The sequence below is a fragment of the Astatotilapia calliptera genome, chromosome 12 (genome assembly GCF_900246225.1).
Source record: "Astatotilapia calliptera chromosome 12, fAstCal1.2, whole genome shotgun sequence".
NCBI lineage: Eukaryota > Metazoa > Chordata > Actinopteri > Cichliformes > Cichlidae > Astatotilapia > Astatotilapia calliptera.
In genome coordinates, this window is record NC_039313.1 from 19,314,514 (window position 1) to 19,333,875 (window position 19,362).

The 19,362-nt window shown below is 41.0% G+C and overlaps 2 protein-coding genes across 2 annotated transcripts; one reads left to right on the top strand and one right to left on the bottom strand.

Annotated features, from left to right (window-relative positions):
- Positions 1–8,109: 8,109 nt before the first annotated feature.
- Positions 8,110–16,986, bottom strand: slc14a2 (solute carrier family 14 member 2). The gene is made up of 10 exons (XM_026187776.1): positions 16,927–16,986; positions 11,862–11,933; positions 11,591–11,774; positions 10,836–11,025; positions 10,525–10,653; positions 9,590–9,782; positions 9,223–9,370; positions 8,931–9,065; positions 8,730–8,779; positions 8,110–8,628 (listed from the first exon to the last, which is right to left on the bottom strand). The coding sequence occupies exons 1-10, from the start codon at positions 16,948–16,950 to the stop codon at positions 8,290–8,292; spliced, it is 1,464 nt and encodes a 487-aa protein (XP_026043561.1). The 5' UTR covers positions 16,951–16,986; the 3' UTR covers positions 8,110–8,289.
- A 1,386-nt stretch (positions 16,987–18,372) lies between these two features.
- LOC113033391 (putative nuclease HARBI1) lies at positions 18,373–19,154 on the top strand (the record flags this gene model as incomplete). Its single annotated transcript, XM_026187136.1, has 3 exons — positions 18,373–18,805; positions 18,882–18,994; positions 19,080–19,154. Coding segments are annotated over exons 1-3 (621 nt in total), but the record flags the coding sequence as incomplete, so codon positions are not given.
- Positions 19,155–19,362: the final 208 nt, after the last annotated feature.

Here is a 19,362-nt window from a genome sequence, read left to right on the forward strand (position 1 = left end):
CATCAGATCTCAGTGGTTAAAAAGAAAAGCATGCTGGATATCTATGCAGATATGGACCGGGTAATGTGTTAGTAATAAAAGGATACCAAATCATTACATAAAGTCAAACAACCAAAACCAAATGATACTCAGAAGTTTTTATGACAATCAAAGGATTTCATCCTGAAACCTAATGGCAGACAGGGTGCTGGTGCCTAGCCTGCAGAGGTCTGTGCATCCTTCTGTGAATACGCCTCTTCAGACCATCACTGACAGCCGTAGTGAATTTAATTAAAGTAACTCTATAAAATAAGCTTGCACCATTGAGTCTTACGTACATGGCTTAGGTAAAAGAGAATCTCTCAGTTTAGGGTTATGTAGGGACAGATCCGAATAGAATATAAAATCGCACTAAAGCTCACTCAGTATTAAGAAAAGTATAAGATCTGTTTACAGTCAAACTTAAAGTCTGCCCGGCGACCAGGAAGGGTTTGTGGATGAGCAGAACATTGATCTAATTGGTTTCTGAGTCAGTGCATGTTCTCTGATGTGCAGACGAATGGCAGTATGAAAACAGCAGGCACTAGAGCAGCCTGGAAACCTGGAAGCTTTAAACAACCGGAAGTCATCAATGATACTTCTCCGCTGCACCACCAGAGGCCATCATAGCTCTGCTGTAAATGTTTCTACCTGCCCTAATTCATGCTCTTACAGTCCAAGATTGATTGATACTGATACTGACTATGTTTGGATGTATTCATGTAAAACCCAGATGCCCGATCCTTACAGTGGGAAGGTAAAACAGGACTGTTTGGTTGTTTGGCTCCATATATAAAATAACTGGCATAAATCCAGCTATTCAAACTTCAGTTGTCATTTTTATTTTAAATCAAGCATTCTTCGAGAACTTGGTGTACCTTGCATATCGATATACTGTGTGATACCGATTGAACTGAATAGGTCCCAAACTCGCAAATTATAGGTATGTTTTTGATTTTAGGGTAGTATAAAGAACACGTGAAATGCGGGTTTGACAGTGTACCCAGTTTGATAGGATTGAGGTTAATCAGGTCACATGACTGTAAAATCTGCATACCTACAGTGCTTGTGTTGAAGCTACTAGTGTTCCAGTTTGTTCTCTATACAGCAGTACTCATACCACAAATGAAAAGAAGCTTAAGTGTTTTAAACAAAACAGCTATCACTGCAAAGTTTTAGATTTGAAGTATTTCTGTGTTATACAGTCATGGTTAAAAATAAAATGCAGCTTCTGTCATTTTTGTGGTTTTATATATCAGAACATAATGAAAAATGATCCATCCATTACCAGGTCTAACAGTTAGACAAATGCAACTTCAGGTGAACACATGTCACACACTGTGTCATTATTTCCATCCATCCAACAAGCCCAAAGACACAAAAACTAAGTGCACCCAGTTGTTTAGTGGCTTGTAAAACCATTTTTGGCAGCGATTACATGTAGTAATTGTTTTCTGTATGACTTTGTCAGTGTCTCACATTATTGTGCAGGATTTTTGGCCCACTCTTCTACACAACGTTGCTTCATTCATTGAGGTTTGCGAGCTTTGACTGGCTCATGGTGTTGTTGGAATTGAGCTGTCAGACACATGACCAAACATTTGACTCTAGAATATTTTTGTATACTGAGGAGTTTATGGTCAACTGCAAAGTGCCTAGATCCTGAGGCTGGAGAATAAGCCCAAATCATCATTCCTCCACCACCGTGCTGATATTTAGTATGAGGTTTTTGTGCTGACACGCTGTGTTTGGGTTCACCAACATTTCTGCGGTGCATGTAGGAAAAGCCTCTCCAAGTTGGTCACCTCTATAGGAGGGAAATTGTTCCAGAAGTCTCGTTGTTTTTTTCTTATGCAACTCTGTGAACCTAGGTCATGCTGTCATGTCCTTTTTTAGACAAAAGAAGCTTTGTCATGGCAACCCTTTTAAACAAGTCAGACTCGTTCAGTCTTTTTCTAATTGCACAGTCATGAACTTTAACATTTAACATACTAAGTAAGGCCTGTAGAATGTGAGATGTAGTTGCTCTGAGCATTGTAAGGCCTGACGCTAGGGTGAATTTGCTGGAACACCACTGCTGGGAAGGCTGCAAATTGTCTTGAATGTTTTTCACTTGTGAAAAATCTTTCTTTTATATATATATATATATATATATATATATATATATATATATATATATATATATATATATATATATGTCTTGAATGTTTTTCACTTGTGAAAAATCTTTCTTTTATATATATATATATATGGAAATTTCCATATATATATATATATATATATATATATATGGAAATTTCCATATATATATATATATATGGAAATTTCCATATATATATATATGGAAATTTCCATATATATATATATATATATATGGAAATTTCCATATATATATATATATATATATGGAAATTTCCATATATATATATATATATATATATATATATGGAAATTTCCATATATATATATATATATATATGGAAATTTCCATATATATATATATATGGAAATTTCCATATATATATATATATGGAAATGGCCTTGTAACCCTCCCCAGATTGATGGGCAGCAACAATTGTTTCACTAAGTTCACTTCTGATCTCTTTCTGGGCGTTGTGTTAACACACATCTGAAAAAGCTTTTATAGAGGCAGTTGATACGCTCAACCTAGATGCTTTTTACCCTCCCGATGTCTATGGAAGCACTGAGGTTGCACTTATTTGTTTCACACACTGCTTTTGCATTTTGGCTTATTAAATTATGTAAAAATTTAAGACCCAGGTGGGCCAGGTGACTTTTTTTTTGTTGATGTTTTGATACATAAAGTGCAATCAAAGCATCTCATTCTGTTTACTCAACATATGCACAGATGCAGACCAAAGATGACTATCAGGTCACATGACCACATATGTTTCATTTATTTAAAAGGTTATCTGATCTTTCAAAAGCACAGCAACCTTGTGACCAATGACGCCCAACTGAGGACAAGGAGAGGCTGATGCAGTCACCGGATCAGCGTTACACAAGTTCAATCAGCACTTCGAAACATTACATAACTCACGAGAAAACATTAGATAAACTCTGATCTCTTGTATGATCTATGAATGCGGAAATGTGAGTGACGTGTGCAACACAACGAACTGATCAGAAGTCTATCAAGCAGACACGTTCAAACTATTGCTAATTATCCAAACTTCTGTTCTTTAATACCTGCATCTATTTGTTTTTCTTCTCAGTTGCTCTTTTCTGAAGAATTTGTGACTGCTACTGTTTTTATGTTTAACAAGTGAGCCTTATCCTCTCACAAATATCTCTTTATTGTCATTGTATATGTACAATGAATTTGTGAGTGTTCCACAGCAACTGTGCAGGAATAAAATATAAATAGTAATACAGAAGGAATAAATAGCAAACCACAGGAATATATACAAAATTATATGTATATGTACAAAACAATAGGAATATACACAAAACAAGGGGAATATACACAAAACAATAGAAAAGGCACACATTAAAAGGAAAGGGTTGCGAAGTGCTTGGAATTAGTGCGAAGAAATGACTTGATCTGAATGGACACATGCAGGTGGTGCAGGTGCTGCTGTGCCTTCTTTACCAGGGCCATGGTGTTGCCATGATGCCATGAGGAGTTCTTTCATTTTGCGGACGTTTAGCTTCAGGCCATTTTCTGAGCACCAGCAGGACAAATTCTCTACCTCCACCTTGTATGCTGTCTCATCTCCATCAGAGATGGGCCCAACTACGATGGTGTCATCGGCATACTTGAAGGTGGTGTTGGTTGGTTGGATTGGTGTACAGTCATATGTGTGCAGGGCAAACTGCAGGGGGCTGAGAATGCAGCCCTGTGAGGATCCAGTGCTGAGTGACAGTTGGTGAGGAAATCAAAGCAGCAGAGATGCTGAAAGTTGCTGAAAGCTTTTGAGAATGTAAAATGTCATCAACCGGGGATGCAGGTGCTGCAGGTCCTCATTCAGTGAGACAATGGCAAAGACTCGTCATCTAATGTGGGTGTTTGTCTAAACTGCCATTTTTGGTGTCAGATCACTGCTGAATAATGGCGATATGTTGTTTTTCATGAAGAACTGTACATGTGAAGCTTTATGTTGGTATCTGGGGACTTTCATTGACAATTATGTAACTATGCCGCTCTTCATATCAGTCTAAATTGATGTGTTTCTAAATGGCAAATTAGCACATTTAATAAGGTAGAGTAACAGAGACAAAACTATTTTAGATTTCACTCAGTCACTAGGTAGAGCTTGCTAGTACTGGATTGAACCCCATTTTCAGATTCAGATAACTTTATTAATCCCAAAGAAAGGCAATTTGCTTGGAGGTTACCTGCACAACTTACTCACACAATCTAGAGTCCTTAGACACCAAGCAATAACTACTGTAGCATGTCAAGGCAAAGCTCAACAAACAATAATGTTTAAAAAAGAATAAAAATTAACAATACAATAATTAAATAGAATAACAAAAACTAAAATTGAACAAAGAAGGTGTTATAGCCGAGGGAATGAAGGAGTTTTAGCATTTCTTTGTTCTACACTAGAGTACAAGGAAGCAGTGATCTGAGAGCAGCTTCCTGAACTCAGATGACACACATGCTCAGGATGCAATAATAATGTGTTTTTATGAGAAGGTGTTAGCAGATGCTGTGGGAGGTTTTACCCTGAACAGGCAGATGAAATAAAATGTTAAAAGCCTTTCAATAAACTGCACAATAAAAATGACAGAACTGCTTTAATCAAAGATAGCATAGATTCAACAGGGAGCATTCCTTTTAAGACTTTGGCCCATATTAAGATGATACCATCACATAGTTGCTGCAGATTGGTCAGCTGCACATTCATAATGGGAATATCCTGTTCCACCACATCCCTAAGGTGCTCAGTTGGAATGATATAATCAGCCATCAGGAGATTGGTGAACTGTAGGGCTATGGGTTTAAAAACAATCCTCATTTGGTATCCAAAAGGGATCCAATTTGTGCCAAGAAACGATGGCACAAATTGTGTGAATGTGTGTGTGAATGGGTGAATGACTGGATGTAGTATAAAGCGCTTTGGGGTCCTTAGGAACTGAGTAAAGCGCTATACAAATGCAGGCCATTTACCATCGCACCACCATCAGCAGCCTGAACTGTTGATACAAAGCAGCATGGATTCATGCTTTCATGTTGTTTACACTAAATTGTGACCCTGCCAGCTGAATGTTGCAACAGCAACACCTGGTGTGGTCTTCTGCTGCTCTAGCCCATCTGCTTCAGAATTTGACATTCAGAGATGCTCTTCTGCGTACTTGGTTTTATCTGACTTACTTTTTCCTTCTGATCAGCTCAAACCAGTCTTGCCATTCATCTCTGACCTCTGGCATAAAAAGAGAGAACTGCCACTCAGTGTATATTTTCTCTTTTTTTAGGCCATTCTCTGTAAAACCCACAGGTGGCTGGGTAGATCAGCAGTTTCTGAATTACTGAATTACAGTCTAGCAGCAACAACTATGCCATGTTCAAAGTCACTTAAATCACCTTTCTTCTTCTTTTTGTTGCTTATTTTGAACATCGGCAGATCATCTTGACCATGTCTAAATGCCTGCATGCAGATGCTGCTACATAATCGGGTGACTAGATATTTTCTTCAAATTGCAGCTGAACAGGCGTACCTAATAATGTGGTGTAAAGATTCTGTTTTGGTAAGCAAATACATTTTTGTGCATGCCATGTTAACAGTACATTAAAATAAAAAGATTTTAATGTTCAGATCATGCCGTGCAATTACACTGACAAACACTCATTTGTCATCTAAAAGACACCCGGAAATGTTGTGGAAATATTCAGTAGATCAGATGAGCAAGAGCAGTCATTTCAGATCACAGTAATCATGTTCCACATCAGATAAAATTATGTAATTACAAAGTCACGAGGGCTGTTTTTCAAAACCCGCATCACAAACACGCTCAGTCACCTCTAGATAGTTTCACTTTATGTAGAGTAACTCATTCCAGTAGTAGTTACTTTTGCAAAATCTTTAGACAAAAGCGAAGAAAAAAAAGACAAACAAACAACTGTTAAAATACTACGCCGATTGAGACTGCACAAGATTTTTTTTAAAGTGACAGTGCGATCACGCCATGATGTAAAACATTACTTTGAAATCACAAATATTTAACAGAAAACAATCCAGTCAAATCTTCCTGAGATGGTTTTGTTCGTCTCATATTTGGCTCCACTGAATTTGAGATAAGGGACTTGGCACTTTTGTTATCAGTGTTCTGGACCGACTGCTGAAAGGATCCGAGTAGGCATACATGCCTACAGCTATCTGATGTTTTTTTAAGAACTATCTTTATTTTTGATCTCACATTCTTGGCTCGAGGAAGAACGCACCAGAAGCTTCTAGAAAGGTTAAAGTTACATAATCTCAGGTTAAACGAAAGCACACCCTCAATAAATTGCAGGGTTTTGCTATCAAAACAAAAATAATACTACAAAAGTACAATTAAATTAAAAAAAAATGTAATTAGGTAAATACAATCTCAAGCAAGTGTAAACACAGGAGTGGTATAGCCTTACTACTTCCATAGGAATTAAGAAGGTTAAGTAGCAGACAGTTTATTCTTTTAGAAAAAGGCTGTTTTGGAAGGGTTGCCATGAGAACGCATTTTCTCTCTAAAAAGAAATCTCATCATCACAGAACCATGTCCTTTGGACAGATGAGACCGTGTTTGGTGAAGACGAAACGCACCATATCTGCAACTATCAAGCATGGATCTGGAGACCTTGGACATGGTCACCTTGGAGTTGACCATGAGCTCCTCTTCCTATCAAAGTATTCCAGAGTCAAATGCAAGGTCATTTGTCTGACAGCTGAAGCTTAAGACTTGCCAAGGACCAGGTTATTTTTCTCATATTCTGATATGTAAAACTTTAGAAATAACTGAAGGCATACTTCTCTTTACCTTGACTGTAGTTTGAAATACTACTTAGATTTTGCGACCTTACTCATAAAAAGTGTCGTAAAAGTGATCCATGGTGGTAAATAACTTCCTCATTGGAAGTTATTTACCACCATGGATCAGTCCACCTTTTTCTGTTATATTTTGCAGCTGACTTTTCCCCTCCCCCCTTTTCCCCTCATAAGGACATTAATAAACCACCTTCAATTAGTCTAGTCTTAATAGTGTCAGGAAATTAATAATTTACTTATTTATTGCTTTGACTGGCCCAACCAGCAATCCTACATGGGTTCTGCATTAACAGATTTGCATTAATAGACATTTTACCAGGGTTATAACCAGTTGCACCAGTACCTCTGTCATTTAAATCACGTGTAAGTGCAACATGCTGCGTCCTCAGATCAATGGAGATTTTACTGTCCAAGTACAACAGTCCAACACAGGAACTGCAAGCTTCATTAAGCTCTGGAATGCTTAAAGCTCATTATGTAACCCAATTACATAAGCAGACACGAGATAACAGCAAATCCACAAATCTGCCGTGAACCCTGGAGATCAGCGTAGCCTTTACTTGCTCTGAAACTAACATTAATGTGGATATTTAACTTAAACCTAGATAACTCCATTAAACTTTAAGAGAGCAGAGGAAGTGCTTTGTGATAAGAGAGTAGTTCTTATCACGAAACGCTGGAGTACAGTTCAAACTGATCAAACACACTACTCTAAAAAGCTGAACTCCAACAACTGTTGTATGAAAAACAGCTTTTTTATGTCTGCATAGATTTTCAGTCATCTAGATCATTGTAGTCTTAACAGCTTGAAATGAAGGTGGGTGAACTTCTTTACATTATATTAAAAAAGGAGAAAAATAACTAAGAAGTCCTTCTTTTTAACAGCTTCGTTACTTGACCAATGTATTTAGCCAGTTGGGGATTGACCGATGCAAAACCTGAGTATATTTGATGTGACTTTAGGGCGTTTTTGTCTGTTTTTATTAAGCACTGAATGAAACACACACACACACACACACACACACACACACACACACACACACACACACACCAGGTTTTTAGTTTAAAAAAAGGTCTTTTAAATATATAAAACCACACATATTTGTATAAACATTGCAAAGAACCACCAGAATATTGAAACATACATTATCTCTGAATGAAATTTACCGCATATTTACTCATACATTACTCATACATAAATCTAGCTTTAAAGATAATCAGTGAGCGTGACCTCGATCAAATCATTTTCCGTGTTTCTTTCATCTCCAGGTCCCTCGGCTGTCTAAGGTACTTCAACTTCCGTCAAGTCATTTTTAACCTCTTGAGCCTCATTTTCTGTTTTCCCTTGCTCCATTCTTTCTAGCTCTATCTTAAGTTGCTCTTTCTCGTTTATTATCACTTCTTCCTCAACAGCTCTCTGCTGCTCCTCTCTCTCTTTCCTCTCTTTTTCAGCCTTTTCCATCTTTTCCTGCTTCTTCAGCTTCCAGAAGAATCTCAGGTTTTTCTCAGGGTACGTCACTTTGACCAGTGGCAGCTTAAAGATTCTTTCGGTCCCCGTGGTTAAGAGAAGGAAAGTCAGGGCAGACAGGCAGAAAGGCCAGGTGCAGGCTGGAAGACCAAACTGTGGATTTAAAAAAAAAAACAAAAAACAGTTGTGAAACATATTTTAATGTTTTTTTAACAGTTTTTATAAAAATAGGAGTGAGAATAAAATGTACTTACCCTGGACATGATGTTGGCGATGGCTGAGCCAAGGTATGCACAGAAAAAAGCTGCAGAGGAGGAGGGAAAAATTGTTTGATGTAAATGATAAAGTGTGATTACAAATAACTGCCTTTGTTTGGTAAGGTTGCACATGGTTGCTTGTCATTTGGCCTTATTTTGTAGATAAGAGAATGCATTTTTGTAATTTTTTTTACTCACCACATGTGATAGCAAGCAGATGCACTTGCCAGGTGAGAGCATAAAACATTCCTCCAATAGCAATGCAGGCTAACACACAGTTGTACCCCCAGAGGCCAAAGTAAATGTCTCCAAACGGAGCCGCCAGGGCCAGACCTGCAAAATATTTCGTTACTGTTACCAGAGAAGAGTTCACCCAAAGATTGGTTTATCTTAGTAAATTAAAACCCTCCTGATCAGAACAAGTTTTACATGGCATGTCCTTTTTTTTACAATATCGGATGCCTGGTTAGACACTGTGACATCCTCTCACCTGAAACCATTCCCACTGCAGATCCCAGGACAGCATGAGCACAGGTGATGGGGGAGGAGATAAAGAGGGAGATGATGAAGATGCCTCCAGTCCAAGGGTTGTCACAGCCATAGACCTGGCCTATTCCTACTGGCACTGACATGAAGAGCTGAAAGTGTACAGGCAGAAATGTAAAGCCCGCTTTATTGGATGTGCAGCTGTATTTAACTTGTGAACAACTTAAAGTTGCATATATAGTTAACAACATAGGTCCACATTATTTTAACTTGTTAGCTGAAAGCATGTGCTAAAACCTCGGCTACAAGACCATGACTTCTGAAGTTAAAAAGGCTGCGAAATCTGCATGTTATCATTTCCTTTCAGCTACCTTTGCTACGTCAAGCTCAGCCCACGTGATGTTGGGCAGCTCCGAGCGTGGCTGAATGAGGACTTGAGGGAAGTAGTTGTTGTAGTAGCCGGTGGCGACCATGTGGAGACACACCAGGATGTTAAAGGGCAGGGTGAAAACAGGAAGATCCCAACGACTGTTGATAGATGCCAGGGCGCTGGACACAATGGGGCTGGACATGAAAAGGCATCACATCAGAAATCTGCTCCACATTTAACTCACATTTACAAAATAACCCAAGTACATCTATGTTCAATCCCACCAGTCTGCGCTAATGTTAAAATCACGGAAAGGCAGCGTAAATAACACCTGTATTGTTCTTCTGGAAAAACCTTGGGTCCTGGCCTTCATACCGCCCACCAAAATATTGTTGTAGATGGAGCACACCCTGACAGGAACACCCTCTCACTGCAGAACAATGCACCCCACTGCATTATAGAAACTACTCAGGAATGCTTTGAAGAGTTTGACAAAGATTTTGCACTTTGATCAAACGTGATGCCCTGGAACAAGCCCGATCCATAATACCAGGGAGTGCTCTTAATATCCCAGTGCTAAATACTACAGGAGGCACCCAGACATCCTGTAGTTTTATTGTTATGACTCATCGATGTAGATCAATCATTCTTTTTACACATTTCCAGCTTTTAGGAGCAGAGATGACAGATCTGTATATGACTGATATGGTCTCTTTTGTCTACTTAACTACAGCAAATAATTTGTATTATTTATTTATTCATTCATTTGTTTGCTTTTATTACAATGTCTCAGAACAATACGTAACCTATTATGACACAGAAAATGACAACTGATGGCATTCATGATTCGTGACTGGCTTATCTACTTTTCTTTATCTACCTTTCACTTTTTATGATGCAAACCTAGTGCACAGTTTCACCATTTCTCGGTCTTACCACATCATGGACATAAAGATGTTCGGCAGAAGAAGCCACCAGTACCAGTTTCCTGCGTTAGAGAACACGGCCATCAGCAGACCCACCAGTATCCCGTTGTAGCCGTACAGCCCTGCAGCTATTGCACCCCTGAAGGAAAGTTTTTTGAATCAATTTTTTTTTCTAGCTCAAGCCAAATGATAAATTTTCTTTTACTGCCAAGCAGATAATCATCAAGAATGACTTCTCGGCCCGCCTTCTGGCATTAAGACTGACAGTATTTAAAGATAGCATCAATTAGGGGGGGAAAAAAAACACCTGAGTGCTCACACCTGTTCTGTTGCAATAGGAGAGCGGAAATGGTTGCAAAGAGCGTGCCCACAAAGCCATTTAGGGCCCACCAGTAGTTCTGCAGGATGAGGCCGGCAAAAATGACAAGGCCACTCAGGGGGTTGTTGACAAACATCACCTGGGCCGCGCCGCGCAAGACCCAATCCAGCAGCCGCAGCAGGAAGAACTGCTCTGAAAGATGCGACAGTGAGAGATATTTGACTGCCAGCAAACACTTCACATCTTCAAAGGCTGTGAAAGGGTTACTAACATAATCATCTTCTTCTATGCAAACTCTCACATGTATGGAGGGAAATAGTTACACATTGTCTGTAGTTACACATTAAACTCGATAGTGCTGCTTGTCTCAAGGGCACATTTTCAAGTTCCCGTCATGATTTTTGCCACTGCTGGGGAATACTGTCATACATGGAATTTCATGGTAGTGCTTTATTGATGTTTTCTGATTTAAGTACTTCAGTTATGCCAGTTGGTATTTTTCACTATTTTAGAAGCTAACTGGGTAATCCTACCAGTTTCAACACCCACACGCTGATTAACTGACTCATGCACGCTCCTATGAAAAGGCGGCATTAGCAGTGAGAAAGTTTTCTACAAAATAGCATGACCAAATTTTTTTTTACTTAACACAACTATCTTATGTCCCAGATTGTTATACCACCTGCACTGTTGGCAAAACTACTTTCTATTTAGTTCCAAACTTTAAATTTGAAGTAAGCTGCTGATGTTAACCTACTTTCCATCCATTTTCCAAACACCTCCATGTCTCCAGAGAAGTAGGACACTCCTTTGAGGAAACGGGCCCTGGCTTTCTGCAGGGCTGTTGCTCCTGCAGGTTGCACTCGGTCCTCTTGCCTGTCCTCCTGGGAGTTCCCATTCTGAGATGGTAAGTAAGGGTGTGCCATCAGGGGCTGGAGCTCCTGCAGTCAGCAGCATGTTCAGTAATTAATTTCAGAATTACAGTTTGAGTCATGATAAGTTGAGGTGAAATATGAATATTGACTAACAGTGAAGGTGGTGGCAGAAACACTGGAGGACAGCACGTCAGAACTGGAGCTGCTGGTAATCTTCTGAACTTCCTGACAGTGCAGAGATGTAGCTGTTACTCAGGAGCAAACACACTCTTCCTCCATTTATATATAACAAGGTACACCATAGGTATACATACTGACCACTCGTGAATGTGTTTTGTTTTTCAGTATGATTACTGTTGTATTGGTGGCGGTCACGTTTCTGTGCTTCAAAGTCATTCTACATCATTATTAAGTGTGGCCTTTGAAATATCCCCTGAGGGACAATAAATGATTAATTACTGTGTCTGTACCTTTGTTCTATCAAAACATGTAAAAAAAGAAAAATGCAATCTCATATCTTAGGAAATTTTAATATATATCAATGCCTTCTTTCCTTACATGCTCGATTAAATGCAGCCCTTTTAACCCTTTATTTTAAATTTGTATTTAAACTTGAGTGTTACTGGAGGGGATTACAATACTTTTTTTTGCAGTGTCTTTACTTTTGTGTCAAGGTCCTGAGTCTGACGACTCAGTGTTTTGTGTTTCTTTATGCTTTTGTTTATCCTGAGTATGTATTCTGTTATGATTTACAGTTTGTTAGGTTTCTGTTCTTTGCTTACCCTGGTCCCACTTCTGTGTTCTGTCTGTTTATGGCGTCACACTGTCTGTTTGTGAATCTGTCTGTTTAGTTCGTTCAGTGTCTTGTCTGGTTCTGTGTCTGAGTTTCCTGTTTTATTCTGAAGGTCCCTGTCTCGTGTGAGTGTGTTCAGTTTACGCTTCCCCTGTCCCGTCACCTCTGACTTCTTCCAGGTGTGTTGTCCTCCTGTCTCTCATCCCCTGATTACTGCTGTGTGTATTTAAGCCCTGTGTGTTCTCCTGCCTGTTGCCGGTTCGTCTGTGTTCCACGGTGTCCTGTTCCGCGTCTGCCTCACTCCCTGTTTCGTGTGTTCTCAGGTTTATTTAGTTTTTTCCAGTTTAGGTTTGTTTAGTCCCTTGTCATCCCTCACTGCCTCTTTGCCACTACACCACCCTGTAAATAAACATCACTCGAATCATCAGTCATTGCCTGCATTTTGGGTTCTCCTTTCCTCCAACACCACACAGCCCGCCTCAGCAGCCGTGACAGTAAGAACACCTGTTCTGACAAACCATCCTACTTTGGCAAAACGTCCTACCGTAAGTAGTTTACGCACATTTCTGCTGTCACAGAGTAATTCTAGCACCAATTTAAGTAGGTATGATGGGTTGCCACTTAACTTTGCCCATCAGAGTATGCTTGTAGCTCATATGCATACAGCCAGAATGGTTTGCCACTTCATTTTGCCCGTCAGAGTATGTGTGTAGCTGTTATTAACAACGGTAGGATGATTTGCCACTGAATTTCGTGTTGTGCGCGTGCGCATGCGCAGAAACAACAGGTAGGATGGTTTGCCAGGTAGGATGGATTCCCAGAACACCTGGCACAATGGACCCAGCAGCATTCAACCTGCCCGAGGAGCTCCGGGAGGATATTATTTATTCTGTGGACAGTTTAATTAATTTATGGCTGGAGCATGAGGAGAAGAGATTCCGCCAAGCCATAACTAATCGATTGCAGCGACTGGTTTCCGGTCTTACCTGGCTGTTCAGCTCACTCCACCCACTTGTTCAGAATTTCTTTCTGAACGAGCTGCACCTTCACCCCCCTACCGCTCGTCTGCTCAGCCCAACTGAGGATATGCGGTCCGGATTGCCGGATATGGAGTTACCTGGCCCGTTGGAGCAATCTCCGAGGAGGAAGCAACGTTCGCGTCGTAGGTAGGGATGGGTACCGGTTCTGACACAAATGGTAGTAACCAGACCGAAAAGCAGCGCACATTTCAGTGCTTTTTTTTTTTTCCCTGAGATGTCATACAGTTTGGATTCCAGCCAATCATTTTACCTTCGCGAGCGTAGTAGGCGGGCCCAGGTACGTACGTTCTTTTAGAGCAGAGCTAAAGATTAAAAATGCCCAAGACAAAGTGGTCAAAGTCTGGCTGTACTTCACAGCAAAAGATTCAAACTCAGCAGCCTGCAATAAGTGCTTTAAGGTGATACTGTGCAAAGGAGGTAACTCCTCGAATCTGATGAAACACCTGGCGACATATAGCATTTTGTTAAAAGCCGAGAAATGCGCCGTATTTGATAACTTGCTGCGAGACCTCACACTGCGCACGTCTACTGCGCGTGGGTTGCCTGTTATCTGACCTGGAGTTAGCAACATCCCCCAAAAACCCGAAGAGTAGAGTCCTGGCCCCTAGCCCTGCCAGTCTAGCACAAATGATGACCGATGATGATCGCAGCAGCAGCCGTTCTTCTCTGCGTGAGTAGCTTAATGTTGTTCGTGTGTAATTTACGTTGAGTAGGCTAACCACGTTATTACATTAATGCATGTAAGGTGAACTAGCAAACAGTCGTAGTTACATGCTGCTGACTTCTTGTTTGATGGCAGGTACTCCCTTCACCCTGGCCAAAAAGGCTAAGATGGCCAAAGAAAAAGAGGGAAACGGCTAAACATGAGAGGTTTTTGGATAAAGTTTTTTTTTTTTTTTTTTTTTCCATGGTTGAAGCACTGCTTCCAGCCAAGAGTGATGCCATAAATCCCCTATAGCTGTGGAAAAGGCTAACATTGTTATCTTTTTACAAAAAACAGCTAAACATAAGAGGTTTTTGGACCAATTTTGTGTTCTCCATTCTTTAAGCACCGGTTCGAGCACCGTTTCAAAAGTACCGGTTTGGTACTGGTATCAGATAAAACCTAAACGATACCCATCCCTAGTCATAGGCGCCTCACCCCACAGCCGGATGGTGGGACCTCAGAACTGCCGGCTGTGGTGAGTGAGAAAGACACTCTTTCTGTTTCACCAGACTTTGGGACTGTTAATTCTGGGGCTGTGTTTATTCTGTTAGCCGCCCGGCCTGAAGCCCAGTCGCCACCTCCACCACATTCAGCCTCACTACCCATAGCTCAGTTACAGTCACAGCCAGACTTACTACAGACTATGCTACAGTCCATAGCCCAGTCTGTAGCTCAGTTGGCAGAAGATCGATAGTATCGATCCCAAGTCGGGATCGGTATCGGATCGATACTAGCCTGGTTAGATCGATTCTTTACTTGGAGTTCTGCTTGTTTGCTATGCTGTGCTTTCGGCAAAAACGAAACAGCCAGGTCGCTGGACTCGCCGCTCCTGTGTCAGCGGAGAGCAGGCACACTTTGCTTCCCCTCCCCTCCCCCCCCTTATGTTTCGGTGTTGCGCTGACACGTCACGTGACTTAGACACTTTGGGGGTTATTAAGTTTACATATTAAATATATTTTTACCAATTGTTTTTGTTGTTGAGAATTTTAATTGTAATTTTTGTATTATAGTTTATCAACAGTATTTGTTTTAATTTGTTTACTGGTTTGCCTGCACTTAAGATTAACAAAAAAGAGGGGAAAAAAAAAAAAGAGCGCCACCACGGCAGACCCCATGGCATTTTCATGCTTCGCCGCATCATTTATTCTTACAATAATCACACGGTTGCTGTAACAGTACATTCAATGGCTGCAGCTCTCCCGCTGGCAGCCGTACACATCAACACCAAAAACAACAACAGCACAAGCAGCGCACAGGTTTTAAGCCGGTGAGGCATGATTGTAGATGCAGTGAAGGTGAGTCCATCTCATCTGCAGCAGCATCACAGACCACGGCCCGCCACAATAATAAAGCATTTTTTATTTAATTATAAATAAATTATTTCTCCTAATTATGTCCTGGGTTTTAAGTAATTAATAATACAAAAGGAAAAATCACAAAAAACACTTAAAGGCATGAAAATTAATTGCAATTTAGCAATTCAATGAGGCATCCACTTTATTTACTGAAAAGTATCGGTATTGGTATCGGCAATACTGGCCCGAATTTACTTGGTATCAGATCGATACCAAAATATGCAGTATCACACACCACTACTGGCCAGATCTGAGACTGTGATGCACTCCAGGGCCTCCCCAGAGGCTGGGTTTCAGCCCCCAGCTGACTCTGGACCCCTGGAACTTAGAAGCCAGCTGAGGACTGCACCCGGCTGTCGCTGCCTGAGCAGAGTCAATGCTCCGCGCAGCTGCAGTCTGCTATGTGTTTGCCAGAGGCCCGTGTGCCTGCTGGTTCTGATCTGTTCCTGCCAGGGGACCCGAGGAGCCCGTCCAGCCTCCTGCTGACTGTCATGGTCCTGAGTCTGACGACTCAGTGTTTTGTGTTTCTTTATGCTTTTGTTTATCCTGAGTATGTATTCTGTTATGATTTACAGTTTGTTAGGTTTCTGTTCTGTGCTTACCCTGGTCTCACTTCTGTGTTCTGTTTATGGTGTCACTCTGTCTGTTTAGTTAGTTCAGTGTCTTGTCTGGTTCTGTGTCTGAGTTTCCTGTTTTATTCTGAAGGTCCCTGTCTCGTGTGAGTGTGTTCAGTTTACGCTTCCCCTGTCCCGTCACCTCTGACTTCTTCCAGGTGTGTTGTCCTCCTGTCTCTCATCCCCTGATTACTGCTGTGTGTATTTAAGCCCTGTGTGTTCTCCTGCCTGTTGCCGGTTCGTCTGTGTTCCACGGTGTCCTGTTCCGCGTCTGCCTCACTCCCTGTTTCGTGTGTTCTCAGGTTTATTTAGTTTTTTCCAGTTTAGGTTTGTTTAGTTCCTTGTCATCCCTCACTGCCTCTTTGCCACTACACCACCCTGTAAATAAACATCACTCGAATCATCAGTCATCACCTGCATTTTGGGTTCTCCTTTCCTCCAACACCACATGGCTCGCCTCAGCAGCCGTGACATTTTGTTACTTTTTACCACATGATTCGTTGTTCTTTTGGCAATAAAAGTGCCTTTACATTGCTATATTTCACATTCTGTTCAAGAGTTTGTGATCAATTTTGTCTTATAATTAATGAAATGGACTGAGCTAACACTAGACCTCTAATCTTCCACAGATATTTGTTAATCTCATAAAGAAAAATCATTAACTGCCCTGCTGGACTTCCAGAGGCTTTGCTAAACACCAGTGCCCCTACCTTTGTGCAGTTCGGTCCAGGCATTTGTCCCAGAAAAGGCAGAGGCAGAGACGGCTCCCAGCTTCTCTAGAGCTGCTCTAGAGATCCTTCAGCTGAAGGCTTTTATACTGTAGTTACAGGCTCTAAAGAAAACTCCACCTCATCTCTCCCTCACATCCACCTCTTCATCTCACGTGCATCCTCTGCAGGAATCATTGGAATTCAGCAGTGATAGTCACCGCCTCACTCATATCTTCCTGGACATGCTTAAAAACAGTCCTCAATTCCAAAGGAAGAAAAACTCTGTAACATTTCCACAATAAAAAAACAAAACTGTTTTAAGTCACAGTACTCCACCTTCCTGAATGACTGGCAATGGGCCATAACACACATAAGAGATCATTCTGTTAAAAGTTAAGTTAAAAAACAAGAGTTTGTAATGTAAAGTAATTTAAGGATAAGCACAGCACGACTCCCACTGTGCTTGAATTGATTAAGTTTAATCTGCTACACTTTAGCGCCGTCACTGCGTATCCAAGTAGCATTACTACAACCAGCTGACACACATACACTTAAAGATGAATGATGGAACTGAAGATCGGTTTGTTTGTTTGTTCCTTCAGCATTTATTTTGTCATTAAACACAATTATGATGTAATTGCAGAGATGATTAGCAGCCCTGATTGCCGCCGCAGAGTTTTACGCATTGCTGGAGATGAAAGACGAGTTTGATGATGAGGGCATGAATGAACAACAAACAGGTTTGGTAAAATATTTTGGTCAAAACAGAACACACTAGAACTTTCCAGGAATGGTTATTCAAATGCTCGTTTGGTACTTTTTTCTGATATAGGCTAATCTTCTAATCTAATGCCAAAAACAACAACAACAACAAAAAAACCTGAAACTCTGGCCAGTCCACCCACAGCTGCTTCTACTATTTCCCACCATGTTAAAGTAGCTCAATGTTTTTCCAGCTCTGAGCTCATTGAGTTTACTCAGACTAAATGTTCATATTGAATGAGTAAGGTGACATTACAGGAATCTGTGTCAGCAGTAGACAGATCACCCTGTTCTCCATCAGTATCTCATCTGTCGTTTCAGGACCTGTTATTGCATGTACTGTAACGGCTTCAGTGGGCTGTGACAAGCAGGTCAGCATGATTTCAGATTTACAGGACAGTCGACTTGTGGTACACGTGTTTATGTATAGGGAAAAAAACGCGCAACTTAGGGACCAGGGCCCTGTTTCAGGAAGCCGGTTTAGTGCCAAGTCTGACTAAGTATACCCTGAGTTAACGAAAACTCTGGTTTTTCGGTTTCACAAAGCGAGTTCAGCTGAAGCCTGAGTGAGTCACTATGACGACACACTCCGTGAAGCTAACCTGCCCCCTAACAGGTTTACTACAACTAACCCTGACTGTCTCCGCCTCTTTGTCGGAAACCTGACAGTAGGAAGTGTCAGACATGGCGTGTCCCGTCCTTGAAGAGCCAGTAGATCTTGAAGCCCAAATACTCCGCAGAGCTCTCCGCCGGGAGAGAGTGATCAGAGCGCGTATGGACATTTTATCATTACCTGATGATTTCCTGTGCGAACGTTACCGTTTCTCAGCACAATCAACAAGTTATTTGGATAACATCCTCAGGCCATATATTGCGCATGTGACACATCGCGGACATGCGCTCAGTCCATTACATATTCTTTGTACCGCACTCCGTTTCTTTGCAAACGGGAGCTTTCTGTACAATATTGGTGACGCTGAGCACGTTTCCAAGGCTACCGTCTGTCGGGCAGTCAGGAATGTTACAGTTGCACTGAAACGTCTCCTGTACTGGTTTGTGGTGTTCCCCGGTCATAGACCCACAAGATTTATCAAAGAGGGATGCCACAAAATTGCAGGTATCAGGATGACCAAAACTTAATTTATGATGTGGTGATGCTTGGACTACTACATAAATTTTACATTTATTTTCACGGTTCCCAGGCGTGATTGGCTGTACAGATGGCACTCACATTCCAATCATTGCTCCTTCAGTAAATGAAGGAGACTATGTGAACAGGAAGTCTTTCCACAGCATTAATGTACAGGTACATAGTTCCCTGTAGCATTTCAAACTAACAAATTATTTCATTATAGTAATGGATGCTAATTTGTGTTCTCTGCACTGTGAAGATCATATGTGATGCTGCCAACATTATCACAAATGTGGAAGCCAAGTGGCCAGGCTCTGTCCATGACTCACAAATATTCCGTGAATGTACACTGAGCACAAAATTTGGACATGGTGAGTTGAAAATACTTTAAAATATATAAAGACCAATTGCTTCAGGGACATTTGAACTGAAGTGTATCCTTCTGTCTTAGGAGAGTTCACTGGCTACTTGCTTGGTGATAGGGGTTATCCATGTTTACCCTATTTGCTTACCCCTTACCCTGACCCTGAACCGGGCCCACA